This window comes from Dipteris shenzhenensis, chromosome 28 (genome assembly GCF_047967505.1).
Source record: "Dipteris shenzhenensis isolate YYH24624 ecotype China chromosome 28, Dip_SZ_1.0, whole genome shotgun sequence".
Taxonomy (NCBI): Eukaryota; Viridiplantae; Streptophyta; class Polypodiopsida; order Gleicheniales; family Dipteridaceae; genus Dipteris; species Dipteris shenzhenensis.
The window spans coordinates 32,448,731-32,474,486 of record NC_141623.1 but is presented as its reverse complement, the minus strand read 5'-3'; the positions used below and the strand labels follow the sequence as shown (position 1 = coordinate 32,474,486).

The 25,756-nt window shown below is 45.1% G+C and overlaps 1 protein-coding gene across 2 annotated transcripts in view; it reads right to left on the bottom strand.

The window, feature by feature from the left end:
• LOC147883465 (putative ADP-ribosylation factor GTPase-activating protein AGD11) overlaps nucleotides 1–24,585 on the bottom strand; it is a 33,130-nt gene extending 8,545 nt beyond the window's left edge. Inside the window, exons 1-3 of one of the 2 annotated variants that reach the window (XM_087399897.1) lie at nucleotides 24,505–24,585; nucleotides 24,217–24,350; nucleotides 10,925–11,020 (exon numbers count right to left, since the gene is read on the bottom strand). In XM_087399897.1, coding sequence (XP_087256023.1) covers nucleotides 10,925–11,020; nucleotides 24,217–24,350; nucleotides 24,505–24,580 — 306 coding nt within the window. In that variant the 5' untranslated portion in view covers nucleotides 24,581–24,585. Of the gene's footprint in view, nucleotides 1–10,924; nucleotides 11,021–24,216; nucleotides 24,351–24,468 lie in introns of both variants that reach the window. The other variant, XM_087399898.1, reaches the window with a different exon arrangement.
• Nucleotides 24,586–25,756: the final 1,171 nt, after the last annotated feature.

Genomic DNA, 25,756 nt, shown 5'->3' with positions numbered 1-25,756 from the left:
ATCTAGGGGCAGTCTTCAAAGGACCCCTTTTTGCGATGACCCACGCAGCCCAGGCACGACTCGAACAAGGACAAGGGGCTTTGAGCCGCCTAGGGAGACAGTGCTTTCAGGCACCCTTTCAAGACCCACCAACGAAGAGCTCGCTCTTTGACACACTAGTGTGACCGACAGCCATGTATGCAGCACCCTTCTAGGGATGTGACTTACCAAAGACCAAGTGGCGGAAATTTGAGCAGCTACAGGTGACGATGGGGTCCAAGATGATTCGAAGTAAGCCCTAAATTCCACATGAGATAGTACAGGCGGATTTTATCATGACTCCCCAACAGACTAATGCCATCTTTCAGTCACTCTAAGACTTGCCTCGATGGAGATTATCAAGATTGGCCTTGGAGTCATCCAGACGACTAGCAGAAAATTGAGTAGACACATGGTATGCACGGATATCCACATGGTTTACCATGCACGGTATCCACATGGACAGGCTCCCCCCTTTTCCTCTACAAAAGCAAGAAAATATGGATACTTGCGTGAGAAATGTCAGTGTGAAAAGGAATAAATATATTCTTCCACATGCTTTACATTCAATGTTCATATAAGAGCAACACTTTTATGTGCAGAATTTGGTGATTCTGATACCGCAAACGCATCCGGAATGGCCCAAAACCCTATGAACGGCACTGGAAACACTAGAATCGGACATCCGGAGGCCCGAAAATGGCCAAAAAGGGTCGAAAAGTGAGATTTCCAGCAAAACGCGATTTGGTACCTTTTGAAATCCGGAGGCCCGAAAACAGCCAAAAAAGGTGAGATTTGCAGCAAAACGCGATTTCAAAAGGTACCAAATCGCGTTTTGCTGCAAATCTCACTTTTCGACCTTTTTTTGCCGTTTCCGAGCCTCCGGATGTCCGATTCCAGCATTTCCAGTGCCGTTCTTGCCCAGAAACGGCCAAAATAGGCCGAAAAGTGAGATTTGTAGCCAAACGCAATTTGGTACCTTTTGAAATCTCAAAAGGTACCAAATTGCGTTTGGCCAAAAGGTACCAAATTGCGTTTGGCTACAAATCTCACTTTTCGGCCTATTTTGGCCGTTTTCGGGCCTCCGGATGTCCGATTCCAGCGTTTCCAGTGCCGTTCTTGGGGTTTTGGATCATTCCGGGGTTTTGGACCATTCCGGACGCGTCTGCAGTGTCAGAATCACCAAATTCTGCACATAAAATAAATTTTAAAAGATTCAAATTAGATCACCTCATTAATGTGACATGCTTCTACAAACATATAGTACTATTTCTTTTTCTTATTTTCATCTTCTTTTGTTGAATTTTCAATGTTACGTTGGCCCACTCCTGATTGGTTGTGAGAGCCTATTTTCTCTCTCTTCTAAAAGGCCCCAAAATGAGCTCCCTTTTTTTCTAATGCCTCCTTCGGCGTGCTTGCATCCTGAATATGCACAATCATAGAATTTGGAATACTAATAGACAGCCAGTACAGAACTTTTTTGGCTCTCTCATGCCATCCTTTAAATGCATGCAACTCCTATTGATTGGGAACATTAGGAATAACTGGTTCTTGTTCAGCTCCAGTAATGAACTCCCAATAGCCTTTTCCTTTAAGGAAATTCATCATTCTAAATTTCCATGCTGGGAAGTTATTCTTGTCAAGCTTTTCAGTGACAATCTGTGAAAGAGCATCAGACGCCATTAAGAACAATGCAAAAATATTCTATCACTGCAAAAAACACAACTTCTGCCTCACAAGGGCAAATTTGCAAAACTGAGGAAAGTGGTATTTGACCACACAGTCACTTCATAGTGACGATTTTGCATCAACAAGCAATAAGAATGATTCTGTCACTCCCAAGATCTCTGTGCACAGGCATACAATGCAATTTCTGTGACAACTTTTCACCGACCTGTAGAACAAGGTGCTTTTTTGAGTGCCTACGAAAAACTTCCACCACCAAAATGGGCCCCGAAATGGCCTCGAATCAAAAAAATAATGTCACCGAGGGCTTTGCCTGAGTCCGCAGCTTATATCTGGGGTCAGTGGTCCCAATTTGTGAATGCCAAAGATGTAGAAGTTGCATGAGTCTTTACTAATAGTAGGAACCTTGATGCATCCTATGTAAAGTACCTACCTGACAAGTATGCATCCATGGCAGCACATTAAATTTTAAAAAAAGAACGGTTTTTCGGAAAGAAAGACAAAGACCACTACTTGGAGGAATGTGTCAATGTACAGGTGAGGCATGATGCAATGAATAGTGCCATTCAATATTTGTTGACAAAGAAAGGCATCCCACTTAGTCATTGTAACATTGACTATAATGTTGTTAGGAATATAGCATCTTTCTCAACACCGAAGGTAAAGCTATGGGCAAACAAGTGGATAAAAAAGGATGAAGATGGATCAGAAGTAGTAACATCTTACATGAGAAAAGAAATCCCACAACAAGTGGTTACATATGTAGAAAGACTGATCAATAAGATAAGGATGCCGATAAATATGCACCACATCTTTCAGTTCACGCACCCCTTGAGTCGATCCCATGAGATGAGATCAACCGTGTCATACGGTTAGATCTCCTTCAGCTCCATACGGCTCGAACTTGGGGGGGGGACCAGGAGCTCCCCACCAAGTCCCAGTTCTACCGCGACCACTTCCTCAGAGTATCGGAGGAGGGATTCATCATCAGACCCCAGTATCTCGAGGACAGAGGAGTCTCGCATGCACTGAGGATTGCCATTGGACAAATGTGTGGTTCATCTCATCAGTTGAGGATCGAGACGGGGAGAGCGGCAGGCATACCCAAGGAGAAGCGGATATGTATACTTTGCACACTAGGAGTAGCTGAGACAGAGGAGCATTTCCTATGTGTCTACCCAACCTATTATGAGATCAAGGAGCAATACCATTGCCTCTACCAAGAGGGAAGCGGCTTCGATCCACTCTCACAATTGATCCACTTCTAAGACCAGGTCTGCATTGAGCTATATCTACTTGAGATGCGCCGACACAAGGAGACCCTACTACGACAAATTAGAGAGCAGCAGGAGGATCAGGCCACAAGACAGAGAGGCTGACAAAGCATAGCACCACGTCACAGACTTCTATGCATTTGAGTCAGCCCACGGCACATTGGGATGGCGGTGGAGGAGATAGCTGACATGCGGGCAGCCCGGATTACTGAGAGAGGGATGCAGAGACCACACAGAGAGTGACCAGAGCACACTGTATTGACATCCATCCTATCACAGCTTTCCTCAAGGGAGACCGCCCAAGGCGAGGGGTTACTCTAAACATATACCTTTGTAAGACTAGAATATATCCAATCATACAAATTTAGATTTTTTGTTGTTCTAAAGTCCAAAAATCTACACAGAAAATAAAAAGAGAAAACAAAAGAGAGGAAAAAAGAGGGAACAAAAAACAAAAGGAAGACATACTTAGCAAGCAAAGCAACACTTATGTCATCATCAATGCCCAAGCATAAGCAACTATACTGGGTTTCTAAAGACCTGCGGAGTCTCTTGGGCAAAAATTAGTGCTTCAATCTTGAGAAAGAAAACAAGAAATAATGAAGAAAGGAAGAAGGTGACTAAGCCAAAGAAACAAGCAAATCAAGGAACAAAATCTTCCAAAAAAGAGGTATAAAAACTCTCTCTCTCTCTCTCTCTCTCTCTCTCTCTTATTGGGGACGAGCATTTTCTGAGCGAAATCTTCCGAGCGTCCGAGCGAAGGAAAAAAAAAGCTTCCAACTATGCATAAATATGGCAAAAATCGATCAGAAGAAAACATAGTTTCACTTAGAAATAGGCAAAGTATTATAGCAATGCCTATTTTATACAAAAATCTTTAGGTGAATATGTAGGAATGGTGAGAGCATAATGGGATGGCTTTTGAAGAAACCCACATGTAGAGTAGACTTCTCTATGAAAATTCCCTTATGATCCTTCTTACAACTTTTACTTAATAGGGGGTGACATTGAAAACCCTCTCTCAACCTATCTTCATGAAAGATTTTCTTCAAAGAAAACTCATTGAAGCAAGCCATCCAGGTAGTTTCGCCAGCGAAACCCCTTTGAAGCAAGTCTCCCAAGGTAGTTTCGCTGGCGAAACTACCTTGGACAGCACTTTTAAAAGTGACATAACTTTCATATCCAATGTCCAAATATAGTCATTCAACCACTCAAATTGATCGGAACACCCCATTTGAGCACATCTATGGAGTTATATTTTGGAAAATCTTTCATATATAGTATTAAATATTACATGTATTTTATGAGAGTGATATATAAGCCCAAGTTAATACTTATTTATAGTAATTTAAACTTCTTTAGAAACATGTCCATAAATATGCTATAAAAACACTAAAAAGATATTGCCATATGATATAAATGTGTTAATAAGTAATTATAAATGCATAGTATTATTACATTGAGAGTGATTATGAGGAATGTTTCTTAAAGGAATCAACACTTTTTTAAGGTAATAACAGGGGTACAAAGGGATGTCTCTAAATAAGAAAATTATGTTGTGTAAAAATGAATGAGTGACTAGTCTGTATATTTTTATGATAAAGGGATCTAGTTCTAGTGAAAATAAAAGTGTAAAAACCATGTTTCCTAAAGAAAAACATTTTTTAAAATCTCTTGAAAAACACGCTCGGATAAACTTGCTCATAGGTTTTTGCTCGTAAAATTGACGCATCCTCTCTTATTTAAAACATCAAAAACTAAATGGACCCCTTATACTTATGTACCACTTCCTACAAAGACGCAAACTACATTCCTAACTTAGAAAGCACATGCATACTCAATCACACTCTCTTTTGAAACTAAAAGAAAAACTAGCTATTCAGCTCCCTGCTTTTTGTTTTCAGTTTATGTTCAATCATTCTAAACATGCCGAAGGCCAATACACCATAGATAAAAGACTTCATATCTAAGATTGTGCGTACTTTTTACATTATTTTTCTTGGATTATACCTCTTGTGTATTAGTAAAGTGATCAAAATACTAAATTGATGATGAAAGACTCTTTAGTTGTACAAAGGCGGGAAAATCTATGTAATTGGGAAGAAATGACTCCATATTTTGCCAAATCAGAAATGTCAAAGTGAGGCATTTTTATAATGTGTAAACCACTGTATTCACGTTGTTCACGTTTATCATATATATCAACCTCTAATTCAAGTTACTCTAAGCATAGCCCAACGGGTTCAGAGATCAAGGAGACCACGTTCCCCTCCACCACCACCACATGACACAACCCGACAAATGCAGATCCTAGACATTGCCGCTCACAAACGAGCCACCACGGTGCCGGGCTTTGGCTCTTGAGCCTGAGTCTCAAATCTCAGCATGCTACAGCTCTCAGATAGTTGCTAGTCTCCGGGTTATATATGATTTTGCTCGAGCTATTGAGCTCTGTAGAGTTATCAGTTTATCAGCTTATCGGTTTATCAGTCTATCAGCTTATCAGTTTAGCAGTTTAGCAGTCTTAGCACTCAGCAAGGGCCTTAGTGCCCCCTTTGCTCCAACCCACTGAGGCTTGTATGAGATTATCCTTTGGTGTACTTTGTACCTTGTCCCATAGACCCGCGAGGTCTTTCGCGGATGTTAATACATCTTTCTTTCTTTCTTTCTTTCTCTCTTACTAGATCAGAGACACGGCCAATGGGAGTGACGGCGGTACTTTTTTCTCCATGCTTACTACATCGGAGGAACGGTCGACGTGAGTGACAGTGGCACTTGTTCATCGCCGGGCTATAGCAAGGAGACCACAGCGGACCACACATGCCGACGACCATTAATGCTCCATCATAGGTTTTATGCCACCCCTCAGCTCATTGTATTAGGCTCGTTAGTCTCATAGGCCCTTTGGTCTTCAAGACTCTTAAGAACCTTTCTCTTTTCTGTATACACTTTGTTAAAGGACTATACGAAAGAGAAGGAGAAGAAAAGGTTAGACATGATTTCTCTATAAAAAAGCACACAATGCCATAACAGGAGAAGATGTGCAGGGTGAGCTGAAAAAGCTAGCAAATGGAAACGCTTCAGACACCCAAGGCTTGGTGGCTGAAAGGCTTGAATGGGGCGGGACAATGACAAAGAGGATGCTCACCTTGCTCATGAATTAAGGCCCTAAGAGAAGGCCTCCCGACATAATGGCAACTACGTAGGATTGTGACATTCCACAAGGGAGGGGATAGCAAGATGGCAAAAAACTATAGGACCATCAGTGAGCAGCCTAATGGCCAAACTATATGGAACTATAATCAGCAAGTGGGCACAGGAACAAGGGGTCAGAGCACCATCATAGGCAGGGTTCCGTCCCAAGCACTTGATAGTAGATCATCTAGTAGCCATAAGAGCAGTAACTATGGGAGCAACGAGCAAGAAAGGGACCATGTGTTACGGTTTTGTAGACTACAAGAAAGCCTTCAACACAGTACATGTAAAAAACTATGGGAGAACACATACAAATTTGAATGCATGTAGCTCCATGCTCGACCTCACTGTCGACGAGATATCAGTGCATGTGGGAGGGGATCCCATGAACCCAGGGAATTACAAGACCATTATGATTGGGTATGTCATGTCCAAGATTTATGCATCAGTGCTTGATTCTGAGGTCGGTCAATTCGTAAAGATGCGGAGGCTTAGAGCATATGGACAGGCCGGATTCTGACGTGACCATGGGACCATGGATCACATTCTCACACTCAGATGTATAATTGAGGAGGTGAGGGCACTGAGGTAGAGGGTTTATTGTTGCTTTGTGGATTTCCGCAAAGCCTTTGATACAGTTCTGAGAGCCCGCCTCATTAGGCGTTTGCAAGACTTGGGTGATGATCAGGAGATTATCTGGCTGTCATGGCACTTTACAAGAGGGTATCAAGCAAAGTTCGGATAGGATCTGGATGGACAAATGAGATTTTCAGTACGATTGGGGTCAAACAAGGGTGTCCTCTATAAGCCCACCTTGTTTGGATCTACATTGATGAGTTGGAGTCAGTCATGCAGCCACTAGGGGAGCTGGATGCTCTCTTTTGATGCGCCATTTTCCCCACTCCCGTATCATGAGGTCAGCCAAGTCATACGTGAGGATCTTCTGTAGCTACACACATTCCAAACCTGGTTGGAACCGAATTAGCTCCCAATGAAGCTCAGCTTCAATAGAGATGATTGCCTACATATGTGGGATGAGGGGTTTAATGACCCACCAAGATATACACGGATTCATTTACCCCCCTCACTGAGGATCTCTATTGGGCAATTTCGGGTCTCTTCACATAGACTCCGTATTGAGAGTGGCCGGGCAGAGGATCTACCCAAGAAGAGAAGCATATGCACTTTGTGTGGCCTACAGAAGATGGAACATTTCATCTTCAAATGCACAGTATACTATGAGATTAGAGGGCGATTCTTTTGTCTATTCAGAGATCGGTCGTTATCCCGATTTCTCTCTTTCTAGATCAGAGATGCCTGGCTACGTTCATTCACCAAGCAGTTAGACATCATGAGCGCCTACTCCGATCTCAGAGACGAGGAGCATACCTTGGTAGACTCTACTCAGAGCATGATCATGAAATTCTTCTAGCTGGACCACACAGACTCCCCTCCTACAAGCCCTAGGCATGATCGGGACCGACAGGCAGTGACACGGCAGCTAATGTAGAGGGTTGATGCACAAATTACGCTTGGGACACTAACTCCATGTTTAGAGTGGGAGCACAACCGACGGGCATCACTGTCGCCCTTGTTAGACGTAGAGTTGTGACCACGAGACAGCGCAAGATTGCATCCACAGGCAGTCGGCAGCATCTATCTCTGATTTCATGCTACCGCTTCCTCACCCTAGATGAGGGAGGGACCACATTGACCTTTGAGCATATTTCACATTGTATTATGATGACAGTCGCTCTTGATGATGATGTTGATGATAGTGATGTTCAATCTCATAGACCCATCAGTCTTCCAAAGACTTTAATAAACTTTCTTTCTTTCTTTCTTTCCTACTGAAGGTCATCCTCCCCCACATCCTCCTCATATTGGGGCTCAAAACAAGTTGGGAGATGACATCTAATCCCCCACAAACTCCCTTTTGCATAGAGTTGACGAGCTTACATAGCGTTGACCATAGTATAAGGAAAAGTGCACTTTTCCACCTCATCGCATTACCCACAAGACTATAAACCACCAAAGCCCTTGACTACCTACCATGGCATCCCAACCGCTGACTCCATCAACAGCCAATGGTGGGTGTGGGTCAATAGACAACCATATGCTCACACACTCACACATTTCTACACACAAGATCGTACTAAATACAAAGACCTTTAAGCTTAATCTTTCTCAAAATGGCTTTGCAAGAGAAGAAAGTTTATCCCGGCTACTTCGTGAGCTCTCCCCTCCGCCCGGCAGCCTGACGGCCTGCTACCCGCTGCTTCTGGCTGCTCCGATGCCTCTCCTCCCTGCCCTTCCACCTCGCTTCTCCTCCATCCCCACTCCGCCCTGCCATTTCGCTGTTGCTTCGTCCCCTGCCGCTCCCCGCTCCTCCGCCCCCGCTCTGCCCTTCCTTCTACTCGCCTCCCCGCCTCCTATCCCTTCCGCCTTGCACCTCCTCCCGACCTCCTGCCTCTCCCACCAACAGGCATCCACCCGCCATTCCGCCTCCTCCTTCATCTTTCTCCTCCGCTTCCCCCGCCTCTCCCGCCCTCTTCTCCGCCCCTCTTCCTCCCCCTGCACCTTCACTCCTTCCACTCCTTCACTCCCTCCTCTACCATTCCCTTCCGTCCTCTCCAGCTCTCTCCTCCGCCTCTTCGCCTCGCCTCCGCCTCCCCCTCGGACGCCCTTCTTCCTCTCCCCCCCCTTTTGCTCATCTGCCTCCTTGCAGAGCGAGAGCATTTGTGCTTGTTAAGGAGACAGAAAATCTTGGTGGTGACCCTTGGTTTGGCCAAAGGGGCTCTATGGCAGCACCCTCGACTCCCACAGCCGTTAAGGTTCTTCTTTCCCCAGCTGACAAGCAACAAGTACAGCAGGCGGTTCAGTCCCTTCAGGACAAGGCGCTCGTGGACAAAATTGTGGGCCTCACGCCTACACGGAGACAGGTCCAAGAGTGGATCCAGGTGAGCTTGACATTAGAGGGCGACCACATCCAGGAGGTCACCATCTATGGAAGAGGCATTTTCCTCATCCAGTTGAGCTCCCCCGACACTACCTCGACACTCGTGGAGCAAAGCCCCATCCTCCTTGGCCCACATCTAGTTGACTCGACCTAGGTTAAAAAGAAAAAGAAACCAAGCAAACAGGCTCGCAAGCGCCACACACAGAGGGCCAAACGCAGAGAGAGAGAGAGAGAGAGAGAGAGAGAGAGAGAGAGAAGGTTGTCCACAAGGCACCTGAGGAGGAGCCGCATCAGCAGCAGAAGCCCTTGCGTGGGGATCCACCTCCCTCAGCGCAAGGGGCCACTGCCCAGCCAGATGTTCCTCATGTGGCAGAGGTTCAATGTCGCATCCACCCTCACATCAACAGTGAACCCTAGGAGTTCCTGATGTGGCGATGGTGGACGATAGTCAAACAGCAGCAGTTGAGGAGGAGCGGATCCAAAGCCCGGCAAGCCTAATCAATAGGGGGAGCCTATGATCGCCCCCTTTCCCCCCCTCCCCCTCCCCCTCCAAATCCCTCCCCCCTTTCCCCTCCACTCCCCCCCCTAGTTCCCCCCGCCCCCTCCTCCCCCACACCCCCCTGTTGTGATCACTCTCACCACCCGCCCCCTTCCCTCCGTCCCCCCACCTCCTCCCGCCCCCACTGCCCCCCTCTCCACCTCCGTAGCACGTTCCTCAGCCTCAGGCAAGAATAAGATGGCATCCCCTCTTGCTCCCTTACCGCAGCATCAGGCCCATCCAGGGAGGGAGCCAGAGGGACGGGGCTCGCCCTCTAGGTCAGCCGCCCCCCACCTCCAACCTGGGCGCCCCTTACTGCGGGACTTCTGGTGTATGGGAGATGTCTCAAAGCAGTGAGGATCTGGATGGGAGCCCTCAGGATCATGACCCACATGCAGAGTTTATAGAGGGACTACACCTGGGGGATGGTGGCCTGGTTGATGGAGGGAGGACACGCGTTCCAGATTGATGAGATCTCCCCAGCCTACCGGATACAGGGTCAAAGCATACAAAGGATGGCGCTCCATGAGGCAATCCCTCCTAATAGCCTAGCTCCCCTTTCTCCTCCGAAGGACAGCATTTGGGAGGTGGTAGCTAGTATCACTGCGTGGAACATTTGGGATAGGTGAGCATCAGGTTCCACCCGTGGCTACCATGGTCGCCATATGGCAGGATATCATCTATACTCTACGCTCCATCTCGAAGCGTGGGACTCCAGGCTCTAAAGCAACTATTGAGCAGCGTGCTCGATTCTACAAGGCTTGGCCTATAGGAGTCTTCTACATCTTCACTCCGCGAGGGATTCGCTGGTTGTATAGTCCCCCCACTTGGCTGTTAGCCCCAGTACCAGAGATTCCCTTGGGTTTCTCTGGAATAGGCCGGTTTTCCTTTCAGCCTTTTCCTGGTTTTTTTCCATACTCAGCACCTTCGGGGCTGCTGTTTTGTATGAAGTCTTTCAAGCATTAATAGAAGATTCCTTTCTTTGAAAAAAAAAAATCTTTCAAAGCTGGAAAGACAGACTTGATCATCATGAATCTCAACATTAACATTCCACAGACAGACATTTTGTGCTACAAGATTTTATTATGTTCAAATGGACCATTCTGCTGCAAGAAATTTTCCCAATCAAGTACACAACTGCCGTTGTTTTCAGGAAGACCAAAAAAATAATTTGGCATTCCTCCATATGCTGATTCAGGAGGCTGCTTTTGTAGAAAAAGGGATTGGCAGTTGCAATACAGAAAATACACTTACCAACTTCAAAGGTAGGAGAGGATCTGGTATAGCAAGCGTAAGCTCCTCATTCCATTCTGGATTTAGATCACTTCTAATCACCCGTGTCTTCATTTCCTGTAATGTCAGCGAATAAACATGCACATGTAATGTTATACAAACCTTCTTTGCTCTATAGATCAAAGGATGACACCAATATTTTGCTTTTTAAAAACATTCTTTTTCAGCTGGGGTACCACTGAATCTGACCCAACATCGAATCCCTCTGATTCCGGAGGACATATGGGCATTAATCATATACATAAAAATATGTCAAATTTCTTTTTTCCACATTAGAGACTAGAATACATCCAATCTCATAAAATTGCAATTGTTGGGGGGAAAAAAGGTAAAAGAAAAGGGCAAAAGAGAGTTTGAACATGGAATCCAAATCCTAGTTAAGTCCCTAGACTTCATCTAAACTCTAACCAAGATTTTACACACACACACACACACACAAAGAAAGAAAGAAAGATGTATTAACATACGTGGAAGGCCTCGCGGGCCTATGGGACAAGGTACAAAGTATACCCAAAAGGATGATCTCATACAAGCCCCATGAGCTAGAGCAAACTGCGCGCTAAGGCCCTTGCTGAGTGCTAAGACTGCTAAACTGATAAACTGAAAAATGGATACACTGATAACTCCGCAAAGCTCAATGCCTGGAGCAAAATCAAAATCAGATATAACCCAAGACTAGCAACTATCTGAGAGCTGTAGCATGCCATGAGATGAGACTCTGGCTCAGAAGACAAAGCCCATTACCATGGTGGCTCGTCTGTGAGTGGAAAAAATGTCTTGGATCTATGTCTGTCGGGCTGTATCATGCTATGATGGCAGAGGGGGACATGATCTTCTTGATCTCTGAACCCGATGGGCTATGTTCAGAGTGACCCCTCGCCTCGGGCAGTCTCCCCTAAGGAAAGTTGTGATAGGACGGACCTCAATAGAGTGCGCTCTGGTCACTCTCCGTGCTGCAAGTGGTCTCTGCGTCCCTCTCTCAGTAATTTAGGATGCCTGCATGTCAGCTATCTCCTCCACCTCCATCCCGATGTGCCCTGGGGCTGACTCAAATGCATAGAAGTCTATGATGTGTCCCTTGCTCTATCAGCCTCTCTGTCCTACGATCTGATCATCTCCCTCCTGCTGCTCTCTAATCTGTCGTAGTAGGGTCTCCCTGTGTCGGCGCATCTCAGGTAGATATAGGCCAATGCAGACCTCGTCCTAAAGTGGATCAATCGTGAGAGTGGACCGAAGCCGCTCCCCTCCTAAAAGAGGCAATAATATCGTACCCTGATCTCATAATAGGCTGGGTAGGCACATATATATTTGAATGTCCTTAGTCCGAGCATGGAACACTATATTCTTTGCAATTGCCATACAACTCATGTTGTTGCACTTGATGACCATCAGAGCGCTCTATGTGAACCCAACTTCTCCAAGCCACACCCACTTCACAAGTTGCTAAACACGCAGCCTGATACCCGACCTCCATGGAGGACAAGGCCACGGTGGGTTGCTTCTTACTACTCAACGTGATGGCTGTTGGTCTCAATTATTGATCTACGTGTATCCCGATCTCCTCCCCAATCAAAGTCACTCCACCCCTGTAACTAGATCATGGGTTTGACTCTCACACCTACCACACAGAACAATCCTCAATCTCTCGTACCCTATAGATACTTGAGAATCTGGATACCTACCTCCCAATGGGTCTTCAAAGGTGTCTGCATAAACAAGCTAAACAACCCCAGCGGAAAACTAAGATCCACTCTTGTGTTGAGAAACCAGATCAAGGAACCAACCAGCTTTCTATATAATGCTGCCTCCACCCACTCACTGGGATCATGCCAGGATAACTTTGTGTTAAGATACATCGGAGAGGACATAGGCTTACAGTTCTCCATCTTGCCTACTTCCAACAGCTCAGTAATGTATCGCTACTGGGAGACAAAAATCCCCTTTTAGTCTGCCAAATCTCCAAACCCAAGAAGAAATGGAGCAATCCTAGATCCGTCATCTCAACTCCTTTGTTAGAGCAGCCTTGGTCTCGGCAATGTGTGCCACGTGATTCCCGGTCAAGATGAGACCATCAACGTAGACGATAATTAGGGTAACCAACAAGCTTGGATCTACTCATGACCTCCAAAATCCCTTTAGAAGAAAGAATGCATCAATCTTCTGATTCCATGCTTGCGCTACCTGCTTGAGACCATATAGGTCCTTCTTCAACTTGTAGATGATCCCTTTGGAGCTTCAAGTCGGCTATTCCACATATACCTCCTCGTGTAGGTTGCCATTCAAAAAAGTGGAATGACGTCCCATCTGATAGATCGTCCACTACTGATGAGAAGTGACTGCCAAAATTGTTCGAATCATAGCCATCCGTGCGGTGGGAGCAAAGGTATCTATATAATCGATTCTTGGTCGTTGTGCATACTCTTTGGCCACAAGGCTTTATGTTTGTCCACAGCTTCATTGGATGTGTACTTGGTCTCATAGAGTCATACAGAGCACTTGACACCTTTGGCAGCCCATCACAAAGGCCGTGGAACTAGTCCCTTACTAAGGTCATTCCTTGTCTCCGAGACATCAAGGCATAATTCACCTACAGGGGTGTGGCCTCTAGTACTTTCTCCTTACCATGATGTGATCTTTGTGGACCTTCCTCTCCCTTGATCCACTTGGGAGGGATGTCTGTCACTTCAGAATCTCACAAGGTCTCTATCAACCATCTAGGTACACAGCGAAAACTCGCACCCTACTCATCCTGCAAGGGATCCTCATCAACATTTGGTTTTTCTTCTAGATCATCTTTTGGAACCTGCTCTAGCTCAGGAATAGGAACAATAGGTCGGCCTTCATTGTCACCTCGCTCTCCAAGAATTGGTGGCTCTTTAACCATGAAAGTTGGTACCTACTCATCAAAGATCACATGTGAGCAAAATTTGCCTCCCTAATCAGCCTGGAGCGCGTGCACAGGCAGCCCGGAGTCATTCTCAATGAGAACACAGCACTTGCAAAACTGGGGACAGGCCAAATCCTTCTCAGTCAAGAAATAACCATGTGAACATGTTGAAATCATCTATCAGCAACATGAAGTAAAGAGCTCCACCTAGAGTCGGGATCTGCATAAGACATCATCTCTAGCAGGTTCAAAGCCTGTCTATCAGGCTACTTCGGAAAGGCTTCTCAGAGCTGCTTCCCTTGAATACATGAGCTGCAATGCACGTGCTTGCTGCCCACACCAAGCAAACCATCAATCATATGCTCCTGGGCAGCTCACCGTAATGATCCATGTTCAGGTACCTGAAATGCCAAAGGTCACCGAGAGAGGTTTCAGTAATAAAAGAGAGATCCATGAGCTTGTAGAGACCATTTTCCACCGAGCAATTACACAGAATTTGGCCAGTAGATTTATCCCTGATGGCCACGCAAATGAAATCCCAAGGATGGAACAAATAATGCCTTAAAGGAGTGCTTCCGCCCTCTGCCATCCAGGATGATCTAGAGTGTTTCCTCTCCATGGACTTTGATTGTGAAATCGGCACCGATGTATGCATTGCCTATTGAAGTCTTGAACCCTACCGAGAATGAAGAGATGTGCCAAGAGGCACCACTATCAAGAATCCATTCCCGGGAATCACCAACCTTCAAGGCAACCCCTCTCCTACCGAAGAAGTCAAGGAATCCAAAATCTGCAGATGGAAAGATTGCAATGATTGCTGCAGCAGAGGAATGGGTACTCTTTCCTTGTAATCTATGAGTACACTTCCTCCAATAGTGACCTTTCTAGCCACAATTGTTGCAAGTACATCCTGCTTTCAATTCTTCCTTCTCTACATCAGACTTCTTCTTTGAGAAGGAAGAAGAGTTACACTCCCTTCACCGTTGCTCTCTCTTTGGTTCTGCGGGGCAGCCAAAGCCTCCACATCTCCTCCTTATGGATGACTCTGAAAATGTTATCTCAATCACGCACCATTGGCATGAGTTCTTCCCACGTGAGAGTGTTCAACCTCCCATAAGTGATAAGGAAGAATAGAAAGCTGAATACTGGAATGAAAGATGAGACAATAATGTCATGGCCATGTCCTCGAACAAAATCTCCTTCCCATCCTAAACGACCTCCTATTGAAGTGCTTTGAAGCTCGTTGATGTGTTCCCACATCGTAGCACACTTGGCGGGATGCAACACTCTCATCCGCACCTCAAGATACCCTCTTCATCGAGGAAACATGATTGTAGAGTGACACCAAATGCTCCCATATGCCTTTCGCCAACATCATATGCTTGATGTGATCGATCACCTGAGGAGTGCAATTCAAGAAAATAAAAGAACGTACACGTGCATTTACCCTTTCCCAAAGCTGAGCCAAAATCTCGGCATCTCTCTACTCTAGAATGGAAAGGTTTTTATCGAGTAAATCTAGCTTTGAAATGCCCACAAGGACAAAGTCTACCAGGTCATAGGACTGCATAACTCACTCCATCATCACTCTCCACATGCTGTAGTTGTTGCCATCCATGTCGGTCCACACGAAAGGTGGGTAAGACAGGGATCCTAACCTACTTCTCTGCCATCTCGCATAGGCCTACCATCTTAGAGGGGAGGGAGGGTCGGAAAAGAAGAGGAGATGGGAAAAACTGGGATAGAAGAAGGAGAGAATGGAAAAGAGAAAGGGGCTGCTTCGTTGCTTCTACCTTCAACTCTGTCAATCCAAAGGCTTATTGTCCCTACCTCTTGTTCCTTGTCACAAAGTCGCATTCAGCTCCCTTGCTTGCTTCTATGTTCCCAAATAGTCCATCCCCTGAGGTAGCACGCTCCAATCATCCCTCGAATGCCTCCAAACACCAGTGAATTTCCTTTGATCTTGTTGCTTGCTTTTGCAACTCTCCTAGTCCCAAGCTGCAGACATCCGCGGTATCTACGGATTCGTCGAATCAAACGTGCATCAAAGGCCGAAATCCTACCAATGGCTAACCTCGATCTATTACTCGGGAATCCGCTGCACAGCATACTGAGAGGCAAAATGGCAAACTAAAAAAATGTGATGGAGGGAGAGACAATTCAACACCTAAAATCAGGAAAAAAATCTGCACTAAAGCTAAGAAAGCCCACTGGTATAAGATGATAAAAGAGGGCAAATAGGCCCCTCCCCTAGGTTGACCCACAAGTCAGTCTAACCCGACCCAAGAGGATCGGGTCTAGACGAGTTAACCTGACCAGTCTAGTCGGCTATCCCAACCAAGTTGGGGACTTTGGTTGACCCCTAACCCAGCCCCATGTTGGCCAGCTCCTGGGGCAGCCGATCGCGGGTCAGATGGATGCCTCAGGCACCGCAAAACAGACCATGCCTAGCTGTCTACTAGCCAAGCTACTACATGGTATCCTGGCGAGGTAATTGCCCTAGTGTACAGTCCATCCTTGTCCTACACTGATCTACCCTCTCGTTGGGCAGGCACACCCACAAATAAGTCCTCACTCCTACTATACATCAGGACATGTCAAACTCTAATAATATCAGCCCCATATAAAGAGGACAACGCGGCTTCACATCTTAGGGTTAGATAGAGGTTTGATGCATGAGCCATGGTGGCCTTGCACACGACGCATACATGTTGTGGAGTAGACAATGGACTGCCACATGTAAGCACATGTTTGCCACATGGATTGGCTCATAGGCACCACAAAGGCTCCCATGTGGCAGCACCTCTAGCTGCCACATGGGCATATCTAGAGGCATGTGTTGCCTACCATGTGGGCACTAGGCAGCACAATGGCTGTCATGTGGGCATAATCATATGATTCTACCACATGCAAATTTTGAAGCCCAATCACATGGGCTAGAAGGCCTAGCCAATGGAGGCTTCATAGGGCTCTTAGGCCTTCAACATAGACCCAACCAAGGCAAACAATGGCCAACTAACAGTCAGGTGAAATGAAGATCAAGATGGCTTGGTCAGTAGTAGGCCGAAGGGTCGGCCCTCTTTGTCAGATTGGCCTAGATCCAAATGGCCAGCCATCTACAGTCATTAGTAGGCATGTTCCTAACCCTACATCAGCCAAATCAAAAGGGGATGGCGGAGAAGGGAGGGGAGGGGGGTTAGCCCACTCTCTATATGATGCACCTTTTGGGCCTCACTCTCCATCCATTCCCAACTACTAAAGCTCCCCTCTAGGGCACACGGCAAAGAAGAAGAAGAGTAGAAATCATATGAGGATCCAAAATCTAGTTTTGATGCTGCCATAGAACTATAGGTAGGTCAGCTCTAGGGTGCCTATGTGGACTTCTTCTAGGACAATTTTTACCTTGTATGAGCCCATATCCACACATAATTGTAACATGCAACAATTAATGATCATGTAATCACAACGAGACATACGTTAGACCTTAATGCAAGAAACCTTTGCATATGCACCACAAGGGGACGGGGACGGGGGGGGGGGGGGGAGAGAGAGAGAGAGAGAGAGAGAGAGAGAAGGGTTAGAGATATACAATCAATAACCCATTGGTTCCCTGTACCCACTGAGGGATCCCCCAATATAGGAGAGAATTTGCTTTAAACTTCGAGAACTTGAAATACAAAAGGCATTCCTCTAGAGAGCACGAAATGCAACTCTGAAGAGAACACCTATGAAAACATAAAGCTGACCCAAAGACCTGTGAGACAGCTCCAGCCAACAACCAAGGCCCCAATGCTGCCCACACTGACATTGGAGACCATTCTATGAGGCTAGTGATGAGGCTAGTCCTATCCATGGGTATGCAGGGTTACTGCATGAGTGAGAGAGACGAACAGCAAGATGTGAGGGACTAAGAGGGCTGAGAGATGGAGCTGAGAATCTGAGAGAAGAGCTGAGTGAAAGCTGAGAGATGCGAGCTGAAAGATAAACTGAAAGAGCTGAGGAATAAACTGGAAAACAGCTGCTGAAACTGAACACCCAAACCTTGACCTTGCAGGCTGTCGAAATCCATCTGTAGGCTGCATGGAATCTTCTCCTGGATTTGTGATCCAGTAAAGCTGCTCTACGGCAATCTCTTGAGCAGGATCTGCACTACACGAGGCTGGAACTAAGCTGAATCTGGAGGGAACTGAATGGTGCTGAAAGGGGCCAAGAGCCCCTTATATAGGACTCCAGCCAGCCCAACTTGGTCAGCCATATGGGCCATCTACCAGGTCGGTTGGACAACCTAGTCGGCTGGCAGGTAGGACCAGCAAATGCCAGCCCTACTGGCTGACCTAGAGGGGGCTGAGGCTGCTTATACAAGGTGCATCTACCAGCCCCTCTTTCGAACAATTGTGCTGCCCTTGGGGGGGCCTTTAGGGCTCCTATCACAGGTTGGCACCTACTCTGATCCTTCAGCACTCCAAGGACCAATAGCTCCCATCCAGCCTCTTGTGTGCAGCCCTAAACACCTCCGGAGTTGGCCCTGATCAGCCTCAGCTTTTGGCCTTCAGTTCAGCCTGTCAGAAGCTGCATACACGGCAACACAATTGAGGATTCGGACCAGCAAACGGAGTAACGTTAGGACAGTACTGTTTCAGCAGCTCTTTACAGTTATCTTTACAGTTTTGCACCTCACTTCTCAGCTCTATATTCCAGTCATCTCTCAGCTCTCTTTTAGAATCTATTACTCCTAGCTTTCACTCTCTCACTCATACAGAAACCCTGCATCCCGGTGGACAGCACAAGCCTCCTTGCCTTGCAGAAGTGCCTACATTGTCAGTATGGACAGCATCAAGGTCTCGATATTGGTCAGTGTTGCCTCTCAGGTCTTTGGGTCTGCAATACGTGTAAACAGTGTACTCTTCAGAAACGTGTTTTCGTGCTCTCTCGAAGAGTGTTATCTATATCTTTCATCTCTCCAAGTAAAAAGCAAATTCTCCCCTGATTGGGGAGGGAGCCTCCGTGTGTACACGGACCCAATCAGCTCTCTCTACCATTATCTCCGTTCTATCTCTATGGTGCATAACGCTAATTCCTCGCTAAAGGTTTAAAGAAGGTCTTGCTGTGAGTACACGATCAGATTACCGTTGCATGTACAATAACACACTCCAATACTGAGCAAATACCCACGACTTCATTTTGTTGAACGTTGGCAGTGCATTCTTGAGACCAAATGGCATAACCATGAACTCGTAATGAGCTCGCTCTGTCTTGAACGTTGTCTTTTGTATGTCAGCTTCAAAAATACGAATCTAGTAATAGCCACTTTTGACGACTATCTGGGAAAACTAATTGGCACTGTTGAGTCTCTCTAAAATATACTCAATGCAGGGCATAGGAAACTTATGGCTCATTGTGAGTTTGTTGAGTGCAATATACCTCAACACACAAGCGTGTTGACTTATCCTTTTTCTATACAAAAAGTATGGGAGCCAAGAATGGTGATGAAGATGGTCTAATCAACCTCTGCGCAGTAACTAAGACAACTGCTGCTAACTTCCGCTCGATAGACTTGGAAAGTTGATAAGGAAACTTACTTGGAGGCGTCGAGTCTAGAATCAAGTCAATACGATGGTCCTCTGATCTATTGGGTGGAAGCAGAGGTGGCAAATCATCTGGAGGCACTATATCTTGAAACTCATGGAGTAGCTCGACCATGGCTTGTCCCAATGGAGAAGTGGGCTGAAGTACATTCTGCTAGCTGAACGCTTAGATAAGAACACAAACTGTGCCCTTATGGATAGCACGACTTGCCTGAATGTGAGAAATCAATGGTATCCTTGGAATACTCTTATCCTCGTGGATGCTGGCAGGCTCAGGAAGGCCTTCAACTAATGGTAAAAGAATCTTGCCACCAATCGAGAACTGGTGAATGCTCACTGAACCACTAGATCCAAAATATCATGTCGCATTCAACAAAGGTGTAATGATGAAATCCTACTTGAATGAGGCCTTCTGAAATGAGTAAGAAATTGAGTGGCCTTAAGTATGATCTATGTGCGCATGAATTTGTCCACAACCAGCTGATGAGATACCAGAGTGCACCCCATCTTCTTGACCAACTGCAAGGAGATAACACCTTTGGAGCTCCCTATATCAAACAAGACAACAAATTGCTGCCCTTTAGCTGAGCCATACACTCTGATAAGAGCCTTGTTATGTTCTTTAAGGTTGCCCTCCTTCTTACTTTCAAAAACCACTAATGGGATGGCGTTCAAAGTAGGCAATACTAAATTACTAGCTGACGTTAGTAGGACTTGTAAGAGTTGCCGTAGAGACAATGGTAAACACTAGCACTTTTGCAGCCTTCTCGGCCAAACACTTTAGCCAATCCTTCTTCATGTCCCCTGTAATATGATGGCAATGGAAACATCAATGTTCTGTGTGGAACCATTTCTATTCATCAGGCTATGGTAAGCTCCTGTGATGCCCACCTTAGCTTTTTCTTCCAGAGTCATTTTGGGCTTAGACTAGTTCTTCTGACCAGACGACTATTGGTTATTCTTCTTCTCATACTGATTGTCCTTCTGCTGTGGTTGGAGGGCTACTACGGGGCTTTGGCACTAGTTTGGACCTACTTGGGCTTTTCCCCATTTAGCATCATCTCCTCTTTTTTAGCGAGGGTCAGCACGAGCTCATATCTGTGGTGGGAAATGAATATTAGAGTCTAATCCTCTGATGAACTGCTTCAGCTTGTTGTCTTCTGACATGTCTAATTGATGTGCCAGCATGATGACCCTCTTACTGTAGGACAACACAAGCAAACTGTTCTAGGATAGATGAGAGAACTCATCTTCCACATTAAGCATGTACTAGGGTGGCACAAAACAAGCTTTAGGGTCGGACACAAACATATCCCAAACAAAATTTGTGACATGTACGGCAGGGTCAGTATGGCTACTAGCCCAATGCTGCCACCATGTAACCGCCTCACTGGTGAGATGAGGAGCTGCAAGATGGACTTTGTCTTGTTCGTGCTGATTTGTGCTAACGAAAAATGAACGATGAACTGATGAATTAGCTGCAAAATAGTTGCTTGGTCACACTTACCGTCATATTTGATGCAGTTTCAGAGTGGACTGGGTGAGGGAAGTGACCTTAGATGTTGTAGACGCTGCTGTGGCTGTGGGAACTAATGCACTCAAGCTAGCTTTCATAGTGGCCAACATCTGATGGTGCTGAAGCAGCACTGACGCACTCAAGATGGCCTACATAGTCCTCTGTGTGTTGCATCTCTGTGTGTCGCATTGCCTCTCTAATGCTTGCGATCCCTTTGCATCAATAAGAGTAGTGTTTCGAAATCTAAGACTGCTTTCACCGCATCAGAACTTCCTCCCTCCTTTTCTGCAAGCTGTGGTGTCATCCAATTCTCGCCTTTTTTCTTCTAGCTGCCATGAGTTTTTTGCCAATTGGGACAAGAGAACTTGACTTTGCTCCATACGCTTCTCCATCATCTCTGGAGTGCTTAGTGGAAGCGTAGCTTTCTGGCTGTCTTTGTCTTCTAGGACTCAGACTGGATGTGTGATCTTTCCTGATCTCAATACAACCATGCACTAGCGGTAGTCAAGCTGGATTACAAACCGAAGCTCTGATAACGATGTAACATGGAATGGTTAATGATGTAATCACATCGAGACCTTTATTAAACCTTAATGCAAGTAGCCTTTGCATATGCACCACAGAGAGAGATAAGGATTAGAGATATAGTGTTGACAACATATTGGGTTCATGTACACCCTGAGAGCCCTCTCCCCCAATATAGGGGAGAATTTGCTTTAAACTTGGAGAACTTTAAATACAAAAGACAATCTTCTAGGGCTCACAGAATGCAACTCTAAAGAGAACACCTGCAAGCACATAGAGCTGGCCCAAAGACCTGAGAGACCGCTCCAGCCAACAACCAAGGTCTCAATGCTGCCCACAATGATGTTGTAGACCACTCTACAAGGCTAGTGATGAGGCTGGTGTGGGCATGCAAGGTTACTGCGTGGGTGAGAGAGATGAACTGAGAGAGCTAAGAGATGGAGCTGAGAATTTGAGATAAGAGCTGAGTGACAGCTGAAAGATAAACTGAAAGAGCTGAGGAATAAACTGGAAAAGCGCTGCTAAAACAGAACACCAAAACCTCAACCCTTGCTGGCTGTAGAGACTGACCTCCTTAGCTCATGCCTGACTATCCTTGGACTAAGGCTCACAAAGGGGTCACGGCAAGCAATAAAATCATCTATAAAGGGATGTACTAAGCACTTGATGATACAAAGGCAGAAACAGGGACATGCTATGCAACTGCTGCTAGGAGATAAATCGCAAGAAGCCAAGGATCCTTGAAAACCAGAGATGGCACAGGAAGATCAGCAAAGAAATATACCTTTGTAAGACTAGAATATATCCAATCGTACAAATTCAGATCAGCAAAAAAAAAAAAAGCTTTATTAATAATGGTCAACAAGAAAGAATAAGAATCATCCAAAAAAGAAGGAATAATGGTCAACAAGAAGGAATAAGACTCGTCCAAAAAAGGTAAAAAAGGTAGGTGGAGCAACATACACAGCTGATGAAAGATCCACAAAAATTCTTAAGATTTCCATGCAATGAAATTTCAGGGAAAGGGAAGCAAGTTGGGCATATCTGAAGGCATTTGTTCCAAGAAAAAGATGCAGCACTCTCCCAATCTAACCAGAAAAGAAAAGAAAAGATGGGATAGAGACTAATGGGAAGCAGCACTCTCCCAATCTAACCAGAAAAGAAATCATAACGGTAGGCACTGTTGGAAAAAGGATGAAGATGCTAGCCAACAAAAATCATCTTACCTTCAGGGTCTTCTTGCAAAAAGACTAAAAGGCCCAAAACATAAGAGGTTTTCACAGTGGATGAGGCAGTAAAAGACATAATTCTGAAGGAGTGGCAAACTACAAGGCAGTCTTCAAGGAGGAGATAACAAGGATGCAAATATTTACAAAAAAATCAAGTGTGGGACCTGATAGCAAACAATATTGCACAACCTTGAAGAAGGAAATCACCCTCATATAGTTGCTATATGCAGATGATCTCCTACCCTTCACAAGAGATGAGATAGGCTTACAGAGACAATGGATCCCCTAAGCCAGGTCGACATTGCAATGACAAGGTTAGGCAATTTTACAATACTTGGACCTAGAAATTATAACCATGTGAGGGTTAGGAGGATGAATGACAAAAGGCACATCTCAGAATGGAGAAAGAATATATACATCGCACTCTTGCAGAAGTTGACGCTCTACAAGAGGTCCAAACTGCCTATTCCATTCTCCTTGGCATGCTGCCTTTGGAAGGGAAGCTTTAAGCCAGTACACAGCAGGTTGTTACTGCACAGACAGTGAGGCAATGGAATCAACCAAGCACAGAGGCTTGGTACACACTAGGAATTGAATGGATGAATTCCAAGGGTATAGATGCATCAGACCTCCTCTACAAAAAGATTAGAGCCGTTAAACCAAAAGAATGTAAATGAACTAATATGCAAATGATGATCCAGCTCTCGTGAACCAGAGGTGGAGACGAGCACATCAGAGAAAGTTCCAAGAGAAGAAAGAGTTCACAAGACAAGTCGATTAAACAAAGACGAATCTTAAATATCAACAAGAGACACGCTATAGACTTTATCACTTGGCAACCAACGCAGCCTCTTCGGGCAGCCACCACAGATGGATGGGAGCCTGGACCATATACGCACTCCAGTTCACTCTTTAAGTCTCTCCAGCTCAAGCGGGATACTTTTGACCCCTAAGACGATGTAAAATTATTTGCACGTACAAATTTCTCCTTGATCATATACAGAAGCCGGTCTATCGCCAAGGCTCTAGAGCTCAAATGGAATGCTCGAAGACAAACAATCTATATTTAACAATAGAACAAGCCATTTCCTACCACAAACTCTCCCATCTCAGTCAGCATTATAAAGACAAGCTAAGGCCTCATAGATAGCTTCAGGAGTGGCTGATCATGACTTAATTTTTTCTGACTAAACATTGCCCTTAATTCATAGTAAATAATACAGTCACGGCCAGATTGTTCCCGCCAACGAACAATATCGCCAAAGGATCACAACAGCTAAATCCAGTGAACGTTGCCGTTATGTGATTAACACTGAGAATCACCATAAAAGGATTGTAGAGCCTCCTAACTGGAGCCTCTGCAGGTGACTCTTCTTCCAAGGTCTCTGACGCCAAGCACAAATATTCACGAATATGAAAAGCTTCCGGGAGCTGCAATGCAGCACTTCGCCTGATTCGATGTACCTTTGTGTCGAAAGAAGAGAGCATAAGGAGGAGGAGAAGGCACGTACATGTTCTCCAATGCTGAGTTTGACGTAGGGATCGCTACTGAAAATGTCTCGGATTGCCAAATTTCTTCCTTTGATCACTCGGACCTTCAAAACGCCCTTGATCTCGACCATCCTTAAAGGCAAAAGAGAAGAATCTGTCGAGTGCCAAAATGAAGTTGTTAATGAAAGACGCTGGACGAGTCAATGGATCGACGCAATTAAAGATATACACAATTAATATGCAGAATCGAGAAAACGTCAACGCTACTCCACGTAAGCCTTTGACTCATGAAATGAGAAATAACAAACATTTGACCCTTCCGTTAGCCAAAGCATAGCCTCCTGCCTTCCCTTCACCACCTCGAAAAGCAGAGAAATAAGGCATGGTTCACAAGGCATTGTGTGAACCAACAGTCGACAAAAGGTGGCGTGAAGAAGTCTTGTAAAGCCTTTTGGGCTATTTTTCACATTTATTGTAAAGCCTTATATATTGATTGCACTTTACTTATATGTATCTAAATTTTTCATTATCTTTTCTTGTAGAATTATGGAGCTATCAAATAATCTCAGGGCTAGTCTAAATAACTCTAAAATTAGAGCATGGGTCTCTGATGTCACATTGAATTTGAAAAGAATTGAATATAACCCCAACGACTTTTGTAAATGAACTCGATATCACATGGGCAAAAGAGCTTAGTTTCTTAATCAAAAGGAAAAGAGACTCTTCCTACTTATGTCAAAAAGGGAGTTCAACGATGGTGAGAATCCATGGGATGCTACATTCTCTAAGAAAAATATGACTTCGAGCCTTGTAGTAGGCATAATGATAAAGCTAAAACGGACTTTGATGGACATTTTCATGAACACTTCTGATCCTAAAGTTAGTAGTCTTCATTTTGTTGTGTCAAGGAGAGACGCAAAGACCTTTGTGATGCCCCCTTCTAAACCATCAAAGTTTCCAGAGCTGCAAAGTGCATTGGAGGCTCTTGCATATACTTAGAAGCGATGTCCGAGTCTGAAGGCAAAAATGATGCATGCAAAGATTATGTTTGAGTACTTTCAGGATGCACAATATGCACCTTAGATTCAGGGATCTTTACATGAAAGAGATCATGCACAGACTTCGATGTAGGGGTAAGAAGAACATGCACACCATCACGGACGTGCAAAACATGAGCGCCAACTTTTAGAGCAAGAAATGGTGGATGCCACTAAGAATGAAAGCAACAATGAAACACAAGCCTTGAGTACACGGGAATTAAAAAAAGAGAAGAAGATCAAGGTCGATCAATGGCCGTTATGGTAGAAGCTCTTGAAGGCAAACCACGACGTGATGCAAAACTGCAAGAGCCATGGTTTCAAGCATTAGAAAAAGGCATCGTCCCTCTGTAAAGAAAGATCATCTGAATGGGAAACGGTTAAAAGAAGACAAAGATGAAGAAGACGCATAACATGAAGCTGAAGATGATCAAGTTGAACTCACATCAATCAAAATCCTTAATCTATGTCTTAATGAAGCAGTAACAAATGATGATGTGGATATATCTGGGGTCAGTGGTCC